Source organism: Corylus avellana, chromosome 10 (genome assembly GCF_965113065.1).
Source record: "Corylus avellana chromosome 10, dhCorAvel1.hap1.2, whole genome shotgun sequence".
NCBI classification, from domain to species: Eukaryota; Viridiplantae; Streptophyta; class Magnoliopsida; order Fagales; family Betulaceae; genus Corylus; species Corylus avellana.
The window spans coordinates 13411486-13435938 of record NC_142499.1 but is presented as its reverse complement, the minus strand read 5'-3'; the positions used below and the strand labels follow the sequence as shown (position 1 = coordinate 13435938).

At 37.2% G+C, this 24453-nt stretch overlaps 1 protein-coding gene across 7 annotated transcripts in view; it reads left to right on the top strand.

Moving 5' to 3' along the window:
- Window positions 1–7225, top strand: part of EMB2247 (protein EMBRYO DEFECTIVE 2247) — a 63921-nt gene extending 56696 nt beyond the window's left edge. For all 7 annotated transcript variants that reach the window (XM_059606421.2, XM_059606420.2, XM_059606424.2 and 4 more), the window contains 5 exons: window positions 4167–4271; window positions 4375–4476; window positions 5295–5367; window positions 5542–5708; window positions 6688–7225. In XM_059606421.2, the coding sequence (XP_059462404.2) occupies window positions 4167–4271; window positions 4375–4476; window positions 5295–5367; window positions 5542–5708; window positions 6688–6816 (576 nt within the window). In that variant the 3' untranslated portion in view covers window positions 6817–7225. The remainder of the gene's footprint in view (window positions 1–4166; window positions 4272–4374; window positions 4477–5294; window positions 5368–5541; window positions 5709–6687) is intronic.
- The last annotated feature ends 17228 nt before the right edge of the window (window positions 7226–24453 follow it).

Below are 24453 nucleotides of genomic sequence, written 5' to 3'. Positions count from 1 at the left end.
TACCATATGTTTGCGTATAGCCCTTAGCAACCAGCCGAGCTTTCAATCTTTCAACCGGACCATCAGGATGAAACTTAACTGTGTAGACCCATTTGCAACCAACAATCTTCTTATTAGGTGGTAAGGGAACAAGGTCCCACGTCCCATTGTGATGCAAGGCCTTCATTTCCAATTCCATAGCTTGCCTCCAACCAGAGTCGGATATTGCAGCCTGAACTGTCTTAGGAATAGAAACACTAAAGAGATGAGAAATAAAGCAAGAAACTGTAGGAGATAAAGAACTAGTGGAGACGAATTGACTGATAGGATGTTGGGTAGTGCAAGAACATTTACCTTTCCATAGGGCAATAGGCAAGTGGTCAGACGGAGGTGGAGGCAACAGATCTGGAGACGATAAGGATGATGATGGCTGTGCAGGAGTTGATGGTTGAAGCCGGCATTGATAAACTTGGAGTGGAGCAGGTGGGTGGTGAGGCAGCAAGACTGGAGGAGAAGGAGAGTCAGGTGTAGAGAGAAGAGGAACAGGCAGCGGAAGAGACTTGACATTACGCTCAAGGGAAGAGTCACCTCAAAAGAGATAGTAGTAGGAAAATAGGGGAGAGACTCAACAAATGTGACATCGGCACAAGTAAAGTAGTGTCGAAGAACCGGACTATAGCAACGGTATCCCTTCTGGGTTGTGGAATACCCAAGGAAGACACATTTCGTAGTGTGAGGGTCAAGTTTATCAAATTTGGGACCCAAATTATGAACATAGCAGACACATCCAAAAACCTTCAGTGGCAAAGAGAACGAGGATAAAGAAGGATATAAGAGAGAATGAGGAGAGGTACCATCTAAGACCGAGGAGGACATCCTATTAATTAAATAACAAGCAGTGAGAACGGCATCACTCCAAAATTGTTTAGGAACATGCATATGAATCAAGAGACAATGTGCAACATCTTAGATGACGATTTTTGCGTTTAGCCACACCATTTTGTTGTGGAGTGTGAGCACATGAGGTTTGATGAGAATGCTTTTATCAGACAAATAAGGGGCAAAAGAACGAGATGTATATTCTTTAGCATTATCCGAACGCAAGATATGAATTTTCTGAGCAAATTGAGTCTTAATCATATTGTGGAAAATAGAAAATAACTTGGAACGATTTTTCATTAAAAATAATCACGTCATACAGGAAAATCATCCACAAAGGTCACAAAATAGTGGAATTTATTGGCCGCTATATTAATGGGACCCCATACATTAGAATGAACTAACTCGAAGCGCTAGAAACTCTACTAACAACACGTGACGGAAATGAGACACGATGATGCTTACTAAGCTAACAAGCTTCGCAAGGCACAGACTAGTCGTGATGAAGACTCGGGACTTGATGTTTCAACGTAGAAAGGGAAGGATGACCAAGACGACAATGCCACTAAAGAGTGGAGGCCAACGATTGCAGCGCACAAGAGGTAGGTGTAGGTGCTAGATTGAGATAGTATAAGCTATCAACTTCATGCCCCATACCAATCATCCTCCTTGTCTTGTGAAAAATGCACAGAGAAGGGTAAAAACTAACTGAACAGTTAAGGGCTTTTGTGATTTTACTATTTGATAAAAAATTAAAAGGAAACTAGGAACATGTAGAACATACAACAACTCAATGTTAGGACTCAGGTGGGTAGTACCTAAGCCAACCACTTTGGATAGGGAAGAAACCGAACCACATCCACATCTTGAAGTTGCATTTCCATTTTCTTCAAGTCAATGGAGAGCGGCTGATACATGTCTCTTTCCTAACAGATGGCCACAAATTGATTGTAGTACTCATCTACAGTTTGAGTACCTTGCTCATGTCCAAAATATTATTTACACCTCATAAATTCGAGTGATGTTCCCAGTACCAGAGTACATATGTTAGAGATGATCCCAAATTGCTTTAGCAGTAGGAAGATAGAGACACGAGGATCCAATGTGAGGCTCAATACTATTCAACATAAGAGATAATTTGATTGTTGGCCCGGTCCCAAAGGCTTGTGGAGCTATTTTTCGGAGGTTGCTCGGATTCCAAGTGAGAATATAGACATTTCCCTCTCAAGTATACTTCCACAGATCGCAACCAATAAACATAATTTTTTTTCCATTTAGTTTCGCATGTGTCATAGGAGCTGGACCCATAGAAGCAGAAGTAATTAAATCGGAGTGAGGGGCCTTAATGTGGTAACAAGATGCAAACAACTACACGATCCCACCAACGAACGAACTACCAAGTAGAAATAGACAAAAACTCAAACAAAACTGCCCCAATTCAAAGCAAAACTTGCTGAAAGCGACTTATGTCAACTAAAAACAATTCAAACCATGGCAAAACCGAGAAAATTCGTCAAAAACTAACTTGAACCGGACTGAATTTGAGCAAAATAGGTCTAAACCATAGTGAACCGGAAGGAACCGAGAGAAATTGTCAAAAAACTGACCTGAACCGGCTGGAAAATGGACTGAACCGGCGGCATAATAGGTCTGAACCGGACTGGACCAGGGGAAACCAAAACACGGACAGCCCTATCCCGGTTTGAGGTTAGGATATCCTTATCCCGAATATGCAACAGCAAGCACCTGGAACATATTATTATATAAGCTTAAAGAATACAGCAATGACTAAACTACTCTCAAACCCTAATACATTCTTCTAACATCTCCCAACTTTTTATTTTGCTCTACTAGATTGCCAACAGCCTTACCGAGATCCGTGTTTCCTTGAGGAGGTCAGGAATATGTTTCCAATGGGAGAGGAAGATACCATGTCTGGATCTTGCTACTTCAATACCTAGGAAATATTTCCAGTTGCCTAAGTCTTTTATCTCAAATTCACTGCCGAGATAATTTTTCAACCTTTGTATTTCCTCAGCATCATTTTCAGTCAACACGATATTTTGTCTACATAAACAATTAAAGCAGTTACCTTTCCTTGTGAGAAATGTTTGATGAGCAATGTATTATCTGCTTGATTTTGTTTATAGCCGATCTCTGCATAGCTTACAAAAATCTCTCAAACCATGCTCTCATTGATTGTTCCAGTCCTTATAGGGCCTTATTCAGTTTACACACTTTACCCTTAGCTGAGGAGAATTGAGTACCAAGAAGAAGTTTCATGTATACTTCTTTCTCTAGATTTCCATGGAGGAATGCATTCTTCACATCAAGCTATTGAAGTGGCAAATCTAAGTTTGCTGCCAAAGAAAGTAGAACTCAAATAGAATTCATCTTTGCTACTGGGCAAACATCTCCTCGTAGTCTATCTCATAAGTTTGAGTAAAGCCTTTTGCCACGAATCTCGCCTTATATTTTTCCACTGACCCATCAGCCACTTCACTATAAACATCTATTTGCATCCAGCAGCCTTCTTTCCACTTGCAACTCAACTAGCTTCCATGTGCAATTTTTGTGAAGAACTCTTATCTCTTCGTCCATTGCTTCCCTTCACTTTGGATTACTGATCTTGTAAATTTTGAGGAACAGATAGAGAAGACAATTTAGATATGAAGGAACGATATGAGGGTTAAAGATGCTGATAGGACACAAAGCTAGATATAGGGAGCCAAGTACAAGAACTGACCCCTTTGCATTCAGCGATAGGATAGTCAATGTCATTAATAGCAGGAAGTGAAAAGTTTAAGGTTGGGTTACTTGAGTCAGATGGAGGCATGTCGGAAAAGTTGGGTCTTGTGTCTGGCCCAGATCTCAATACCATTATCCTTGTCTTTTCATGTCAACACGAGTACAGTAAAGCAACTTTCAGAGTCTGGGACCATATCTTCTGGTTTTTTATAGATTGATAATTGGTATAACGAACTTTGCTTATGTACTGTTATCATTCTCTGTTAAATTTTGAAATTTACTGCTGCGCTTGGTGGAAGGTGTTTTATTTGTTTATTTATTTTATTTCAGTGTAAGATAACCAACATAGACAGACCCATCATTTGTGCCCTATACGATAGCTGAAAGTGTTAAAATTAATTATTAGATCATTCTGTCCTCATTTGCTTGTGAAACCATTACAGTCACTTTAAATCTGAATCCTGCATTTATTCAGGGTCTTTGACCTATTATTTCTCTCCAGTGTTTCTACTATATGGCACTAGTTTTCTGGATTCTTTATCTTTTTCAACTCATAACAGGCACTCCCCCAACGGAAAGAAGCTATTATGGTGTCTCCTTGGCCACAAACTTCACTTCCAAGGCATGCCAACTCAATAAAGAAGTTTGAAAATTTACAAGCTTTAGTGAGTATATCTGTTCTTGTTTCTCCCTCAACACCTCACATGCAACCTGGTTTTATGTGAAAGTTTATTACCTTCATTAAATTTTCTCCATTATGGTTCTTAGACTAGAGCAATACGGAATGCTCGAGCGGAATATTCTGTTGAACCAGGGAAGCGTATATCTGCATCTATTGTTGCAAGTGAAGAAGTAATCCAATATATATCTGTAAGTGCTGTCCATGTCTCTGTCATTAACTTTTGGAGAATGAAATGTTTCATTCCTGTATCTGCATAATTTTCGTTCAACATTAGACGATTGCTAGTGATATCTTGGAACATCAGCCAAACAATTAGAAATATTAATCTTGACATGCTTGCTTGATCCTTGCACATTTTTTGTTAATGAGAAAAGTAAACAACACACCTCATAAAGAATTGACCATTCGATATAACCTCCAATCATCCTAAAATCTTGAGATATCTGTTAAGAAAATATAGTGATTCCAAAACTCAACTCTTTTTCACTCATACGCTAGTATTTATAGGAGTAAATACAATGTACTAGATTTATTACACCTCACACTATGACATAGGGACACCTCGCTACCTTTTTGAATAGGGACACTTGTCCCTTTTTCTCTAACACTATCCATGATTGAATCAGTTTGATAACTTGGTCATGTGATTAAATCAGATACAACAGAGTTTTGATTGTTGCAGCAAAAGTTCTATTGAGTGTTTTTTTTTTTTTTAACCCTGGCTTTACCAGTGTTTTTTCACCTTGTTCTTCTGACTTATGTATGCATGAATTTGATCTGTCCCTGCATGGTTGTTTTCTGTCTGGTTTATGCTGTTTTCTTGCTGAAATAGAAATCCTAGTAATTATGCTTTTGTCACGTAGCCATACTGTCCATCTGATTGACCCTGTTTAGTAAACTGGCTATGTGATTGGAGGCTACTTAGATGAAATGGACTCTTGGTAGTGTAACTTTTCATGCAAGTCTTGCACGTGTCCATCTAAGCATATATATTTGCATGGTGCAGAAAGAAAAGGAGGTTCTAGCGCTTCTCTCCAGGCTAGATGTTCAAAATGTCCAATTCACAAATTCTCCTCCAGGCATGTTTTCTTTCAAATCTGTGTCCTTTGGGGCAAGAACTGGAGATATACTTCTTTCATTTTGTCCCATTTTTTTTTTGGGGGGGGGGGGGGGGGGGGGAGGGGGTATCAATTGGCTTCTGAACACAAAATGCTGAACCATTTCTTCCAATTGATGTAATATAAATACTTCAGGAGATGCAGAACAATCTGTCCACTTAGTAGCTGGTGAAGGACTAGAGGCATATCTCCCTCTTGCTGATATGATTGATATTTCTGCTGAAGTTGAACGTCTTTCTAAGCGCCTTTCCAAGATGCAGACAGAGTATGATGGACTTAAAGCTCGCCTAAGTTCCCCGAACGTATGTACTCATTTACTTGTCGATGCCCTTTTGTTTTAATATGCTTTTACACAAAGTATTATGCATTCTGAAGACTATAGTTATGCTATAGCAAAACATCTCAGGCAGGTAATAAATGCACTAAATCTCAATTTACAGGCAGAGTAGTCTGCTGCATTAACAAAATAGGCACAAATCTGTCTCTTTTTCGTTGTTATTGTCATGTCTAGTCCCTATCCTTATTGAAGAGAAGAAATGCGGAAAACCAAAACTTTCATAATCAAACAAGAAATCGTGTAATTTAATATGGTAATATGGCAATCAGATCTATTGCTCAAGACCTGCCCATGAGTTTACCATCAAAAGAAGAATCAAAAGAATGGAACTACCTGTTCATTATGCAGAATTTTGGATAACTTCTCGAGTTCTAAACTAATATTGTGCTGCAAAGGGACACTTAAGGAAACTAGTTCTACTTTGGATTACTATTAGCTGAGTTTGACTTGTTTAAGTTAAACCATATACGCCTAATTGTTTGAGACAAGTATAGACAGCAATTGGTATAGTGGGATGCACTTCTCTATAAAAAGGGAGTTAAAAAAAGGTTGCCAAGTCAATTCGCTTGAATTGCTAATTCATTCTACATATTATTTTCTTCGCATATCTTGCTGAGATCACATATTAGCCGGTAAGGTTGATCAGTAAACCAAAATCATTCTAGAATGAATATCAGATCTTTCTTTCCCTATAATTCATATAGCTAGACATAGTTATGATAGATAATATTTTCGATTTTACTATTAATGAACAAGAATTTGGTCGTATTTGACTACGAAAATTATCACCATCTTCATGATGAATTACGAAGAGTTTTTTTACTATGACATGGTAAGCTGGCATTTGGGGAAGGAACCACTTCATACTACAGAATCAGCCATTTTGATACCTTTCCTTGTTGATGACATGTGCATGTCTTACAATTTCTATTTGTTCTCTGCAGTTTGTGGAGAAAGCTCCGGCTGACGTTGTCCGTGGGGTCCGAGAAAAAGCAGCAGAAGCAGAAGAAAAGATAATTCTCACCAAAAACCGTCTAGCTCTCCTCAAATCAACTACTCCAATTACAAATTAAGTTTCAGAATTGACTCAATTACAAATCTTCAGAGCGGAAATCCTCTTCACAATGTTTTCACCGGATATTGAAACATTTGGGATGAACATCGTCATCATCATAATGGATTTGATGGTGGTTAATCGTTTCAGATGGCAGCTAGCTAGGGTTGTGAGAAGGTCCATGCAATGCCAGAAAGCTTCTTTACCGTGCTTCACCTACTACGAGTTAGAGCAGTTGGATAGAATTGGGTGTGATGGATGCCAACAGCTTCTTCATTTCTTCAGTGCCAAAGTTGTGGCAACGTTTTTGTTGTATTGTTCTCCGGCTAATGATTGCTAGTGCTACTGTAGATTAAATTTATTTTGTAATCTTAATTTCTTTTTTCTTTTATGCCATAACGTGATTTAATAAAAACTTCTTTCTGTTAGTCCCCTTTTATCACCATAGACGAACACGTGTTGTTCCTCCAAGTTTGAGTGCTGAAGCCTGATAATTTCTTACAACTGAAAAATTCTCAAAAATATGACGTAAGGTTCCGTTTGTTTCGACCTAAAATGTTTTTCGTCAGAAAATGTTGAGTTGAAAACATTTTTTGGTATTTGATGCATACAGAAAATTACAGATTTTTTTTATTATATATAAATATTTTTTCATTCACTCGCATTAAACTTTAAATTATCGTTAAACTTTAAATTACGATAATGTCTTGGCGGAGTCTCAACAGGGTTGAGGGTTCCATGAGTCCCAATCGAGTTCCGGTTGTTTCTCGATCGAGTCCCAACAGGGTGCCCATTGGGTCCCGGCAAGTTGTAGTGGTGGCCCAGCTAGGTCCCAGTGAGGTCCCGACCAGGTTCTGACGGTGGTCCAGTTGGGTCTCGGCAGTTATTCGGAGACACCAGTTATAGGCCTAATTTTAAACAAACCCACTATATCAAGTTTTTCATCCATTCGGCTAAAGAAAAGCATGTTTTTGGTCCTACTGACACTTTGAACACGCTTCCCGCATCAACAGAAAACAAAATTCTGTAGTCTCACTTCTCTTCTATTTTGTGTGTTATTCCTCTCCTAAGTTTGTTGACATCAATAGTTTATAGCTAGATCGTATTTATTTTCCTAAGTACTAAATTAAAGTTTAGTAAATAATTTAAATATTTTTTTAGAAAAATGCTAAGGGTACAAAATCTTTTGAGAAGGGCTACACTTCTCAAATATTTTACCAAAAAATGGGTACCAAGATCATGCAGAGCTTATTTATTGAAAAATATCAAAACTGTTGTAAAATCAAAGAAAATGACAAGACAAGATAAAGAGATTGCAATATGTGAAACTAGTTCTTAAGGAACTATATATGATTCTTCTCTATTACTGTCTATTTTACATGCTACTCAATACTCCCTTTTATAGGCATGGAATCATAATGAAAGGTTAAGGAATATGAAAGGGAGAATATGAATGGGTAATATATGAATCAAAATTGTACATCAATGTATTACATGGATGTTATAGAAATTCTAAAAGATGACATAAATGTGTAGAATTCCAAAAGATGGAACTAAATGGTCATCCACCAAGTGCATGAATGTATTCATAACACTCCCCATTGGATGACCATACACAAAGAATATGTCTCGTTAAAACCTTACCAAGGAAAACCTAGTGGAAAAAAACCTTTGACGAAGGAAAAAAAGTACAATATTCTTGTATGCTTTAGGATTGTCTCATTAAAACCTTGCGAAGGAAACCCAGTGGGAAAAACCTTAGTGAAGGAAAAACAATCAGCATAATCATTTTACTCCCCCTCCTTAGCATGAAGAGCTTCAATTGTTTATGATGAAAGATCTTTGAGTCGGCGCATTCCAATGTTATTCACCAACTTCTTAAATGTTACAGTTGGTAATGTTTTGGTAAATAAATCTGACAAATTGTCACTTGATCGTATCTGCTTGACATCAATATCACCATTCTTTCTGGAGCTTATGTGTATAAAAGAACTTCGGTGAAATGTAATATATCCTCTTCTGATCTATGTGATACAAGCAACATTATCTTCAAATAATATTTTCGGGCTATCTTTGACTGTGGATAAACCACACTTTTCTTGAATGTGTTGAATTACTGATCTTAGCCACATGCATTCCCGACTTGCTTCATGAATTGCAATAATCTCCGACTAATTTGAAGAAGTAGCAATAAGTGTTTGCTTGACAGATCTCCATGAAATAGCAGTACTTCCACATATAAATAGATATCTTGTTTAAGATCTACCTTTATGCGGATCAGAAAGAAAACCTGCATCTGCATATCGAACTAATTGTGAATTTGAACCTCTTGAATAAAATAGTCTCATGTCAGTTGTTCCACGAAGATAACGTAGAGCATGTTTGACCCCATTCCAATGCCTTCGAGTTGGTGCAAAGTTGTATCTTGCTAGTAAATTAACTGAAAATGCTATATCAGGTCATGTGCAATTTGCAAGATACATCAGAGCACCAATTGTACTAAGATATGGTACTTTAGGACCAAGAATTTCTTTGTCATCTTCTTGAGGGCGAAAATTGTCTTTTTTCACATCAAGTGATCGAACAACCATTGGAGTGCTCAAAAGATGAGCTTTCTCCATGTAAAAGTGCTTTAGGACTTTTACTGTGTATATTGACTAATGAACAAGAATTCCATTTGAAAAATGTTCAATCTGTAAGCCAAGACAAAATTTTGTTTTCCAAGGTCTTTCATCTCAAACTTTTTTTTTTTTTTTTTTTTAAGTAAGTGGCAGTTTTTATGAGCTCTTTTGGAGTCTAAACAAGATTTAAATCATCTACATAAACTGTAATAATAGCAAATCCAGATTCTGATTTCTTAATGAAAACCAGGGACAAATTGGATTATTTTCAAATCCTTCTTTCAATAGATATTCACTAAGACGATTGTACCACATGCGTCCGGATTGCTTTAACCTATATAAAGATCTTTGTAGCTTGATAGAATAAATACTTCGAGATTTGGAATTATATGCTTCAGGCATTTTGTATCCTTCAGGGATTTTCATGTATATATCATTATCAAGTGATCCATATAAATATGTTGTAACCACATCCATTAAACGCATATCCAAACTTTCTGTAACTACCAAGCTAATAAAAAATCTAAATGTAATTGCATCCACTACAGGGGAATATGTTTCTTCATAATCAATACTAGGTTTCTGCAAGAAACCTTGTGCAACAAGTCTTGCTTTGTATCTCACAATTTCATTTTTCTCATTACGTTTTCATACAAATACCCACTTGTATCTAACAGACGATATACCTTCAGGTATTTGGACTACAGGCCCAAATACTTCACGTTTTGCTAGTGAGTTCAATTTTGCCTGAATTGCTTCCTTTCACATTGGCCAATCATTTCTACGTCGACATTCTTTGACGGTTTATTGTTCAATATCATCATTACTTCTGTTAATGTCAAATGCAACTTTAAATGAAAATATGTTGTCGACAACAATTTTATTTCTATCCAATATTTCTCTAGTACTTATATAATTTATTGAGATCTCATTATTTTCAGGTACCTATTCCTCTTCAGGGGGTAACTCTTCAGGAGATTCCTCTTCGGGGGATTCATGTCTAGGAGAATTTTGTACAGAAAGTTTGTATGGATCAATTTTCGTTGCCTGTTTTGTGGGTAAGGCCTCTTCAGGAGCACCGATTTTATTTCCTTGTGCTTTTCTCTTCCAGGGAATCTTATCCATTGCACCAATAGGTCTTCCACGCTTCAGGCGTGCCTTAGACTCATTTGCTACTGTATTAATTTATTGTCCTACAGGGACTTCTATCTTTGTTAGAGTATTAGCAGCTGAAATGTGAGACTTAATTATTTTCTTGTTGTTAGTAAATGCATCCGGCAATTGATTTGCAATACTCTGCAAATGAATGATCCTCTGAACTTCTAGTTCACATTGATTTGTACGAGGATCAAAATGAGATAACATCGAATTATTCCAAGTGATTTCTTGTCGCTTCTGGCAAAGACTTTTCTCCCCCTAGTGATGGGAATATGTTTTCATCAAAATGACAATCTTCAAAGCGTGCTATAAAAATATCACCAATTAAAGGCTCAAGATATCTAATGATAGAAGGAGAATCAAAACCAACATAAATTCCAACTCTACGTTGAGGTCCCATCTTGGTGCGTTGAGGTGGCATAATTGGAACATATACAGCACAACCACAAATACGAAAAATAAAAATATTTGGTGGTTGACCAAATGCAAGATGCAAAGGAAAATATTTTTGGTAAGTTGTTGATTTGATCCAAACTAATGATGCAACGTGTAATATTGCATGTCCCCAAATAGAAATAGGTAATTTTGTTTTCATAAGCAAAGGTTGAACAATTAACTGAAGTCGTTTAATAAACGATTCAGCTAAACCATTTTGAGTATGAGTGTGAGCAACAGGATGTTCAACATTAATTCCAATTGACATGCAATAGTCATAAAATGCTTGAGATGTAAATTCACCGGCATTATTCATCCGAATAGATTGAATTGGATAATCAGGAAATTATGCTCGTAATCTAATTATTTGAGTAAGAAGTCTAGCAAATGCAACATTACGAGTAGAAGACAAGCAAACATGTGACCACCTAAATGATGCATCAACCAAAAAATATCTAAATCGCCCACATGGATGGTGAATCGGCCCCCATATACCCCCTTGAATTTTTTGTAAAAATGATGGAGATTCAACAATTACCTTAGAAAGGGATGGTTTGATAACAAGTTTACCTTGAGAACATGTAGCACAAAGATAATCACTTGGTAAAAGAATTTTCTGGTACTTTAAGGGATGCTCATGAGAGTTCTCAATTATTTGACGCATCATAATTGCTCCCGGATGTCCAAGACGATCATGCCAAAGCATAAACATCTTTGGCTTAGAGCACTTCTAGTGTATCACAACATGTGGATTCAATTGTTCTTATTGTTGTATAATACAACCCGGGAAGAGAAAGCAGGCAGTTTTTTCAATAAGCTTCTGGCTAGAAATTATTGAAGTAATATAATGATATTGATCACGGCCTTCATTAGTGGTTTTAACATGATAACCATTTAGACGAGTATCTTTAAAACTAATTAAATTTCTTCTAGATTTAGAAGAATACAAAGCATCATCAATACAAAATTTTGTTCCTTTTGGCAATATGATATTCGCTCTTCCAGAGCCTTCGATTAGGGTTGATGAACCTGATATTGTATTGACACTAGCTTTGTTTAATATCAAGTATTAAAATTATTTCTTATCTCTACGAATTGTGTGCATTGTACAACTGTCTGCTAAACACAAATCTTCACTAATCATCTTGGAATTAATCATTCCATCAATATGACCCATACCTCCATATATAAACAAAATATATATTAAATTTCATTAATCAAAAAGAAAATAACAAAATACAATTAAATTTGACAATGTAAACATACTGTGATTAAGACATAATAAAAACATATTAATTGTTGTAGACATATTCATCACCAATCAAAAGATCAGTTTTTGTGTTAGAGTCTACAAAGAAATCAGAAACATCAAGATGAATGCTACTCTCTCCATTTAGAGCATCAAGAAAAATTTGGAGAATCTTTAGAATTACTATGATTAGCAAAATTCATTTAAATCCCATTTTCTTTTATGGAGGCTTGATATAGGTCTACCAGATGTTTAGGCGTACGACAGATACGTGACCAATGTCCTTCCATACCACAGTTGTAACATTTATCTTCATAGTTCTTCGTAGGTTTATTCTGTAAACCTTTGTTTTCATTATGTTTCGCCTCAATGGGATTCCATTTCGGGTGGTATGGAGTATTTCTTTTGCAAGAATTATGAGTACGTTCCCTTTGACCTCTATAATTTTTTCTTCTACCACGTCTACGTCCACGACCATGGTTTCCTTTATTACCATGAAATGAGATTCCATTTGCTTCAGGAAATGGTGTAGAACCCATTGGACGAGATTGATAATTTTTCATTAATAGCTCATTGTTTAGCTCAGCCACTAGAAGACAAGATATCAGTTCAGAATATCTTGTGAAATTACGCTCTTGATATTGTTGCTGCAGGAGCACATTCGAGGCATGAAATGTGGTATATGTTTTTTCTAACATATCCACATCAGTGACTTTTTCTCCACACAATTTTAATTGTGAGCTGATTTTAAAGAGTTCAGAGTTATAGTCACTGACACTCTTGAAATCTTGCAACCTCAGGTGCATCCAATCATAACGAGTTTTTGGGAGGATTACTGTCTTCTGGTGCTCGTATCTCTCCCTTAAATTATTCCATGAGGTCAAGGGATCCTTTAGCGCAAAGGTACTCAATTTTTATATGCTTCAAGCATATAAAATTATAAGACATCATATTCATAGCATTAGTATGATAACATTCTAGTTCATATAAATCTCACATGGATCATAATATGCAAATGTTATAATATGATACTTAAAACACTAAACATTTCTAAGCATGTGTTAGAATGTTAATTAACAAAATAGATAATAAGATTATTAAATGTTAAAGAAACTTACAATGAATTGAAAATACCTCATGGATAGCTTTTGATATTGAAGATCAAAAGAACACAACAATTGGCTAGAGCTTCGTGCTGATAACATGTTGTAAAATCAAAGAAAATGACAAGACAAGATAAAGAAATTGCGATATGTAAAATTAGTTCTTCGAGAACTATGTATGATTCTTCTCTATTATTGTGTGTTTTACATACTACTCAATACTCCTTTTTATAGGCATGGAATCATAATGGGAGGCTAAGGAATATGAAGGGGTAGTACATGAATCAAAAGGGTACATCAATGTATTACATGGATGTTATAGGAATTCTAAAAGATGACATGAATGTGTAGAATTCCAAGAGATGGAACTAAATGGTCATCCACCAAATGCATGAATGCATTCATAACAAAAACACTTAATAAAGAAAAATGTTATGAGTATTAATGAATAAGTTTTACATCATCTTGATCCCTTGGTAAAAGGTTTGGTACCCTTATATATATATATATTGGGCCAAAAAGTGTAGTCCGTCTGTGTTTGAAATTATTCTCTTTCTTTTTTCTTTTTTTTTCTTTTTTAATCATCTATGGTCTTTGTTTCAAGAAAAGGGGTTTCAACCTCTTTCGGTGGCTTTTATATGGCGGATGTACACTCTATGGTTCAGCTGCATGAATTGGAGTCTAGGGCGTACTATAGCAGATATCTCCACCTTTCCATGGTGGCTTTTGGTATGGTTAATTAATTTGCATTATTTATGGTTGCTAGCTTATAGCTTCCACCTTTTGTTACTAATGTAAGTTTGCAATGAGATAAATTAGGTTTAAGGGAACATAAAACTTTCAAACACAAGGTTTTGAATTAATTTTTTTCATGGCTTTATTTATAGCATAACCCCTTTAAAATGAAAGATTCATTACATATTACATAAAGAGAGATAGGACTCTGAGTCAGCAACTCTTACTCGAATATAAACTATGGCTAAGTCATTGAGACTTATACGAAATTAATGACTTTTTTTTTTGACATGTCCGCATAAGAGGGGAGAGGAGGATTCGAACTAGTGACATCCGCTTCATTAAGCGTGGTTCCAGCCGATAGAGCTACTTCTTGGGGACATATGAAATTAATGACTAACTTAAAAATAAGGGAAAATTACACTTTGCTCCTGCCCCCCCCCCCCTCCAAAGTTTCGAGTTATTTCAATTCGACCTCCAATGTTTCAATTTTTGCAATCTACCCCCCCAAACTTGCCAAACTTTTGCAATTCGGCCATTCTGTCAGTCAAAGTTGCTTTGACTGATGGAACAGTGATCACGTGCAACGCACATGATCACTTCTGGCATTTTTCTACCCAAAATACCCCCATCCCTTCCAACTCACTGGAAAAAAAAATTAATGCTTAACCTCAAAGCTTCTAATGTGCTTCTTAATGAAAATGGTCAAGCACTTCCACGAGATTTTGGTATTCCATCTCTACTGGTTGGAATCCCATTGCCAAGCTCAGACATGGCTCGCAGGCTTGGAACACCAAAATATATGGCTCTAGAGCAATGGCAACCAGAAGTGAGAGGTCCAATATCCTTGGAGACCGATTCAAGGGGATTCGGGTGCAGCATTGTTGAGATGTTGATTGGTGTTCAGCCTTGGCCTGGGAGATCTCTAGATGAAATTTATCATTCAGTGGTCAGAAAGCAAGAAAAGCCATGTATCCCTAAGGTGACAATGACCGATGTTGCCCTTGCCTGGAGCTGAAGCCAGTGGACATGGTCTCAGCTCGAAACCTTGTCACAGAAATGAAGGAATCTGACTGACGGTGCATTGATGGGTAAACGTTTGCCTTCTCATTCGTTGATCTTTAGGCATCTTCAGCAACTTGCACAGCCTTTTGACTCTTACAACCCATTAAAACCTCTCCTAACCTACTTTTTTTTTTTTTCCTGTGAGTTGGACGGGATGGGGGCATTTTGGGTACAAACAGGCCAGAAGTGATCACGTGTGTCGCATGTGATCACTGTTACGTCAGTCAAAGCAGCTTTGACTGACGAAATGGCTGAATTGCAAAAGTTTGGCAAGTTTGAGGGGGTGGATTGCAAAAATTGAAACATTGGAGGTCGAATTGAAAGTAGCCCCAAACTTTGTGGGAGATAAAGTATAATTTTCCCTAAAAATAAAGACAAAGCTAAATAAATCAAACCATCGAAAAATGCGTAAATATTTGGGAATCATAATTTAATAAGAACCGTAACACATTTAATAAGAACATCTTGCGACTTGCATGTCATCAGAGCATGTGGGCTAAGTCATTAACTCTTATTGTGCCGTCTTTATTTTATTTTATTTTTTTTTTCTGTTGGGGCGTTGAAAAATATATGTAACCTCACCTATGTAGTTCCCTTTTCCCTGTTTCCCTCATTTGAATAAAATAAATAAATAAATTTTTTTTAAAAAAAAAAAACAAAAACCTCTCCTATATAGTAGACTAATAATAGCATTCACACAAGGCTAAGTCAAAGGTGGGCCAATAATACAAGTTGGATAAAAAATAAAAAATAAATTTGGATAAAAAAAAATCAATCATATTCAGATAAAATTTTGGTAAAAAGATTTGTTGACACTTAGAAAAAGACATATTTTAAAAATTATGACCATTAGAATTTAGAAGATAGAATTTTAAAAATATGATTGTCATAAAAAAAAAAAATAATAATAATAATAATAATGAAATAATGAAAATGAATAACTAAAATAGATAGTAAAATATAAGCAGTTTGAAAAAATTGATAGCTAAACTAAAAAACAGATTTTTTTAGCTAAAATGAAGAGAAAATTTACGAAGCCGAATATGAATGTTGGGAGGTAGCTAGGCCACACTCATTGAATGAAGCAATATCCCCATCTACCCACTTTAGATCGATGTGATGTGATGAAAATTGTTAGAATAGCAATGTGAGCTTGTCCCACATATTGCTAGTATATGGGAGTCCATCTCCCTTCGCTATCTATATAAGTGTTCCTCTCCCTTTGCTTTCAATATAACAAGAAGTGAGTTTGTCCCACTTTGCTCAAATATAAGGAAGCCCTCTCCCTTTGGCTCCTATACATTGAAACTTTTTATGTATAATAAAATCATTCAATAAAAGCTAAATGTAGCCTATAGGACTTTAGTGTGTGGATGTAGGCATATTGCCAAACCATCTTAACCTTGTGTCTATTTCTCCTGCTTATTTATTATTCTGCACTTATATTTCCGTATTATGAAATCTTTCATGGTATTAGAGCTAATAGGCTAATGCCAATTGCTAGATTCTGGGTTATGTCTTTTGTTTTTATTTGTTGTAATTTCTTACTTCTTTTGTTTCTATTTCCCTATAATTTCTTTTATTTCCCTGCAATTTCTTTACCTCTGTTTTGGATTGCTTTTACAATCACAAAACTTTTTCTTTTGCAAGATTATTTTATGCAGTTTTTTTTTTTTTAAAAAAAAAAATTTTGGCACATAGCCTTGGCAACTTCATTGCCGGTTTGGGTGTTGGTACAACTCGTTTTCGCTGATCAAAAAACAAGTAGGCTTCTTTACACCCATCACAGTGGTTCACATTTCCGGTCAGATCTGTAAAAATAATTTCAGATTTTGTCCATGCCTTCATCGCAGCTTAATCTGGAAAAATAATTCCAGAAACAAATATGCGAGGTACGGATCTACCATTCTATGGAAGATCCGTCACCAACAGCCACCGCACGTACCTCCATGCGCCATCAGAAGATTTTGTCACGCACCACCAACATCAGTTGATCAAAAAAAAAAAAAAAATCAGTCTGTGCAAACTCCATCCCATTCCAACAGTGCCCACGCTTCCACGCGCCTCCCAGAGACACCACAACCATGGCTTCCCAATCTTCATCTTCTATTTTGCTTGCTACCCACTCATTCTTTCGGGCATTTCTTCAAACACTTCTGCTCACCCTTTTTCATTTAACACAAAGAAAGATTTCCCTATGTTCTCCGAAATCACCTTTACTGGTGGTTTCTTCTCAAATCTGTGGCAGTCCCTCTACTCTGTTGCAAGCCCATCAGCTGCACTTCCCCCAAAGTTGTCACTCTCTTTCAATCTTCTTCTCCCTTGCATTATTTTCTTTTACTTTTTCTCTGCACTCCCATCAACAAAATGGTCTGCAGAAGCCTTTATTTTATTTTTCTTGCTTCCTGTTAAGAAAAGAAAAGAAAAGAAGAACAAATCCTTGATTCACCATTTCACCCATTTGTGAAGCACAATATTGGCCCACGTGCATCTTGAATGAGGTGTCCCATTTTGTCTTCCTCTCTCTTTCATCATGCAAAGCCATCATGTCCCACGTGATGTTGTTCCCCTTTTACCAAAGTTGGCCAATATTGAAGTGTGTGACAATGGCTAAAAAAAATAAAAATAAATAACATGGACAATTAGCCTGGATCCAATATTTTCAACCCGATCCATCCGGGTCACCTCTCTTTGGGTCCATTTGGCCCATGTATTCAGCCCACATTCAAGATCCATATTTTAGCCAGCCCAAATTCATGGCCCAGTCCACCAGCCCAGCAAGCTGTAAGCACCAGCCACTGCAGCTTTCAACCGCCACCTTTGGTCGCCGCCTTCCTCCATTCCCACCATCAATCTTTGGCGAAGGAGAAAAAGAAGTCAAAAATCAAATAGGCCAAAGATGCCTACAGAAGAGGCCAAAAATGCCCACAAAAAGAGGCCCAAGTTGCCCACAAAAAGAAGCCCAAGTTGCCCATATTATTTTGGTCATTTCATTGGCCTAGTTTATTTTTCTTGGCCCTTTGTTGGCTCATTATTTGTATTTTGGCCTTTGTGGTATTGTTTAAAACTCAGACCTGGCCTTTGTGGTAATTCTTGAAACCCAGGCCCATTTTAGCTCATAGTTGGCATTCATATAAGGCTCATAGTTGGCCTATTCCAGTCAAAAGTTGCCGATGTTCAAATCCTAGCCATAGTAGCGTAAGCTCATGTTCAAGAGTCGCCGATGCTTTTAATTCCAACACCATCAATCACCTCCCTCGGCTGCCATCGACTTCAATCGGCCACCATCTCGGCCTCTGTCGCCGATCAAAAAGAAAACTCAAGATTTCACAAGTTCCCACTTTGAGTTTGAGGGGGAATGTTAGAATAGCAATGTGAGCTTGTCCCACATTGCTAGTATATGGGAGTCCATTTGCCTTCGCTATCTATATAAGTGTTCCTTTCCCTTTGCTTTGAATATAACAAGAAGTGGGTGGTAAGTGCCAAATATTGCACATTCAAGCCCCTTAAACTCGCATATGTTAATTTTGTTGCGTTGTTATTTGTTTAATTTTGTGTTTTTTTAGTGTTTTCAGGTTTTTAATAAAGATACAAGAAAGATCATTGATTTTGGGGTTACTATTGTGAGTGGTCATTTATTATTGATATAATTTTCCTTTAAAAATCCTACATTAGTGGGTTTGTCCCACATTGCTCAAATATAAGGAAGACCTCTCCCTTTGGCTCTAATATATTGAATCTTCTTATGTACAATAAAATCATTCAATAAAAGTTAAATGTAGCCTATAGGTCTTTAGTATATGGATGTAGGCATATTGCCGAACCACTTTAACCATGTGTCTATTTCTCTCTTGCTTTTTTTTATTATTCTGCATTTATATTTCCGCATTATAAAATCTTTCATGGTATCAGAGCTAATAGGCTAACAGCAATTGTTAGATTTTGGGTTAAGTCTTTTGTTTTTATTTGTTGTAATTCTTACTTCTTCTCTTTCCATTTCCCTGTAATTTTTCTACCTCGGTTTTGGATTGTTTTTACAATAACAAAACCTTTTCTTTTGCAAGATTATTTTCAGTAGTTTTTTAGTTATTTTGCACATAGCCTTGACAACTTTATTGCCAGTTTGGGTGTTGGTACCACTCGTTTTCGCTGATCAGAAAACAAGTGGGCTTCTTTCCACCCATCACAGTGCTTCCCATTTCGGGTCAAATCTGGAAAAATAATTTTAGATTTTCTTCACGCCTTCATCGTAGCTTAATTTGAAAAAATAATTCCATAAACAAATATGCGAGGTATGGATCTAACAATCTATGGAAGATTCGTCACCAACAAGCACCGAACTTACCTCGACGCGCCACCGTAAGTTTTTGTCATGCACACCAACATCAATCGAACCCAAAGAAAAAAAAAAAGAAATCAGTCTGTGCAAACTCCATCCCATTCCAGGAGTGCCCGCGTTTCCACGCTGTAACACCCACAAAATCAGCCTTGGCTAACCTGGCACGGTTACTGGCAATTACCTCAGTTAAACCAACTTGTGGCCAAATAGGAAATCACCTCTCTAAGTATTATTAGAGTTATTGCATAGGAAGGTGAAATAAATCTGAGAAACTATTAAATTACCAAATGGACAAGTAAACTCCTCAAACTCAAAAGCATGGAGCAACTAATGATAATGTAAAACAAACCTAAAAGCAGCACAAAGATTCTAAAGCAAGGTCCGTAGTGGCAACTATGCCACACCTGGGTTCTAATGACAAACTTTCTAAAAGGGTAAGTCTAACGACTTAGTAATTAAACCTCTCAATTAGGTATGACATGAATCCATTTAAGCAGAAATAAATGTGTTGTTTCAGTAAACATTTAAAAGAGATGTTGTCTCCGTTAATACATCGTAAAAGTATTGTTTGGTTAATAAAAGAGGGGTGTACTCCCGGCGGCAATCGCCTAAGTATTTTAATGCAGGAAAAACTAATGTTTTACTGGTCATAATTCTTATGTATGGTCTACCTGAGATATTACCTTTTCTTAACAGGGTTGGCGCTGTCCTGAAGGACCTGTAATACAACACCGGTGCCCCGGATATTGTACGCTACCGTCCATCCCATTAGTGGCACGACCGAGTTTGACCTTGGGTGGCCCACACCACTAATGATGTACGTCCTGTAGTGACCACCCATTAGGGAATGGCTGCACCTTGGTCACGAAGCCATTGGATCCAAAGCCCACACACACACACATTTGACCATAGAATGAAGTCTATATAGTAAGCTCATGGCCATTATTCCGCACATACAGGTTCCCATGTCATACGATGCATCTTATCAACTAGTTATTAAAGTAGTTACCAAGTTATTACGAAAAGTTGACATGCTCATATCATACGTGTGGTCAGTTAATTAACATATCCCACATTTTTAAGAAAGTGTTCGTACGTGTTTACTTACCTCGTACATTCGCTTGAATCCTCCGACATCACAGAAAGCCTGCTATAACGAAATATGACACATCGTTATGCGTAGTTCTAGAGGACCCTTACGAGTAAGATACTAAGCTTTATCTAACAAAAGGATTGCTAGACTCTAAAATACACGAGAGTGAGGCTTAAGGGCAAATACCTATTTTCTTGGCCGTACATACGGGCTCAAGGGTGTACGTCCGGTCAGTGAGTTAGGCAATCTGTCAAAAGCTCCAAACGGTGTTCTAAGGTTCTCACAAAATCTATAGGCTACTATATCCCTTCTAGGCTATTGAATAAACATAAAAACTCAATCATCTTGCAATACAAGGAATCAAGGAAGCTTGGGAAACTCTTTTGAAAACATTCTTGGTTCGTAAGGAAAGGAGTAAAAAGCTTGACATAGCATCTTTTGAAAACTCATAACATTAATAAAGCAATAAGAACAATATTGAGAGTATAAAAAGGGGCAAGGGTTTACCTCGGGAGGTGGCAAGAACACCAAGCTTTCCTCCTTCTCTCTCTCAAATCAAAAACTCACAAAAACACTCATATTTGGTGGTTACAGAGAGCCTAGGGGGAAAAAAAATGAGTTCGAGGGACAAAGAAGGGGTTGGTATTTATAGGCCAGAAAAGCTGAGGGCACTACCAACTACTTTGAAAAGCAGCGTATGTCTGGTACTGTTTATTCAACGGTTCAAAGGGTGCATCGTACGTATAGTCATTAACCAGTGGTCAACCCAAAAATAGTGTACGTCCGGTGGTCCCTCTGCGTACATCCGGTACTAGAGACAAGAGCGTACATACTGTACTATAAGGGTGGAGTTTGGTTTTGCTTCAAGGCTTTATGGTTAAGTGTGAGGGCTTTGGGATATGCTGATATAGCTTAGGGTTTATGGCTGATTTAAAAGGTTATTAACTTGTTGAGTAAGGTTTAAAACTCTTTTTAAAACGATTTAAAAAGTCGGGGTATTACACACGCGCCTCCCAGAGACACCACAACCATGGCTTCCCAATCTTCATCTTCTATTTTGCTTGCTGCCCACTCATTCTTTCGGGCATTTCTTTAAACATTTCTGCTCACCCTTTTTCATCTAACACAAAGAAAGATTTCCCAATGTTCTCTGAAATCACCTTTACCGGTGATTTCTTCTCAAATCTGTGGTAGTACCTCTACTCTGTTGCAAGCCCATCAACTGCATTGGCCCCAAAGTTTTCACTCTCTTTTAATCTTCTTCTCCCTTGCATTATTTTCTTTTAATTTTTCTCTACACTCCCATCAACAAGATGGTCTGCAGAAGTCTTTATTTTATTTTTCTTGCTTCCTGTCAAGAAAAGAAAGGAAGAAGAAGAAGAACAAATCTTTGATTCACCATTTCACCCATTTGTGAAGCACAATATTGGCTCTCGTGCATCTTGAATGAGGTGTCCCATTTTGTCTTGCTCTTTCTTTCATCCTGTAGAGCCATCTTGTCCCATATGATGTTGTTCCGTTTTTACAAAAGTTGGCCAATATTGAAGTGTGTGACAATGAGTAAAAAAAAAAGGGCATAATCAACCTAGATCCAATATTTTCAACCCGATCCATCTAGGTCACCTCTTTTTGGGTCCATTTGGCCCATGTATTCAGCCCACATTCATGATCCATATTTCACCCTTGCTCCAGCCCAAATTCATGGCCTAATACACCAGCCTAGCAAGTTCCAAGCACCAACCACTGCCACTTTCAACTGCCACCTTCAGCCGTCGCCTACCGCTATTCCTGCTGTCAATCTCCGGCGAAATAGAAAAAAAAAATCAAATCAAATCAAAAATCAAAAATCAAAAGAGGCCAAAGATGCCCACGAAAAGAGGCCCAAGTTGCCCATATTATTTTTGTCATTTCATTGACCTAGTTTATTTTCTTGGCCCTTTGTTGGGCCATTATTTGTATTTTGGCCTTTGTGGTTTTGTTTAAAACCCAGGCCCGGCCTTTGTGGTAATTCTTGAAACCCGGACCCATTTCAACCCATAGTTGGCTTTCATGTAAGGCCCATAGTTGGCCAATCCCAGTCAAAAGTTGCCGATGTTCAAATCCCGGCCATAGAAGCCGAAGCTTATGTTCAAGAGTCGCTGATGCTTTCAATTCCGGCACCATCAATCACCTCCCTTGATCGCCATCGACTCCAACCAGCCACCATCTCGGCCTTGGTAGCCGGTCAAGAAGCAAACTCAAGATTTCACAAGTTCTCACCTTGAGTTTGGGGGGGGGGGGGGGGGAATGTTAGAATAGTAATGTGAGCTTGTCCCACATTGCTAGTATATGGGAGTCCATCTTCCTTTGGAATCTATATAAGTGTTCCTCTCCCTTTGCTTTCAATATAACAAGAAGTGGGTTTGTCCCACATTGCTCAAATATAAGAAAGCCATCTCCCTTTAGCTCTTATATATTAAAGCTTCTTATGTACAATAAAATCATTCAATAAAAGCTAAATGTAGCCTATAGGGCTTTAGTGTGTGGATGTAGGCATATTACCAGTCACATATGCATACTAATACGTCTAGCAATAAAACAATCATAAATCAAAGAAATTTCTTATTATCATTATCTCATAATACGGTCCATCTACACTATTACCCCCGTGTACTAGGGTTGCGCGGCCCTTGTGACTTGGGATTAGATACTGTCCCCTTGGCCAACCGATTAACTCTAGGTGCACTTAGCATGGCAAAAAATGATGGAACCATCTTCTAGCAGAGCCTCTTTCATCGGTTGCGCCTATATCCTTAGCATTGGTACCGAGCTTCTTTCTTGTTTCTCTTGAGGCCAAAATACTCTCCTCCATACTTGTTGTTTCTCTTGAGGCCAAAATACTCTCCTCCATACTTGTTGTTTCTCTTGAGGCCAAAATACTCTCCTCCATACTTGTGCCCTCATTTTATAACTTTTTCCCGTTTCTTGTACTTCACTTTGTACTTCTCTTGATACGTCTTGGGCAACATGTAGAAGGGTTTATCATCATGTTTTCAAAATTTCTTTTTCTCATTTTGGGAATTTTCCAAATATCAACTTGCTGTAATTAGAAAGCATTTTTTTAAAAAAAGAAAAATAAGAGCTTTCTAAATAATTATTTGACATCAATAACGTCTCATCCAAAAGCCATTTAGAAGAATCTTTCATGCATGCAGCATAACTCCATAATATGTAAATAAAATAAGTATTTACAGTTTGATACAGATATGTATAAATAGTATGACATGATAATTTTAGAAGGGGTAGTGAATTTACTTACATCTAGACTACGGCTATGAGCAGTCTTTGAACTTGCTGTTTAATCACTTTGAAAAATAACTTGTTGTTCCACTCTGGCTAACAACTACCAATTTAAAAACAACTTATAATTAAACTCTATTGAAATTAATTAATTAATCGAAAATACAAGGGAGTAGGTTTACCTCAATGAACCTAGTGAATTAATCTGTAAAATCCCAAATCTTTCTCTTCTATTTCTATTTCTCTTTCTCGTAAATTTATATTTCTTTCTCTCACAGCCAGTCTCTTTTTTTCTCTCTATTTCTCCCACTCGGTCCATCTCCCTCCCTATCTCTGGTTCTGCTGTTCTCCCTTTCTAATTCGCTGCCCCTCGCCTTCTCTCTCCCTTGTACTCACTCTCTACCTCTCTAGTTTCTCTAACTCTCATGATTGATTGAGAGGCGAGGGGTCTAAATAAAAGAAAGAGTAGGGACGGCGTGAGGAAGTAGAAGACAAGAGAGGAAAAACAAAAGAAAAGAAGGAAAGAGACGTGCAGGTGCAGCATGGGAAAAAGGAAAAGAAAAAGAAGATAAAAATAAA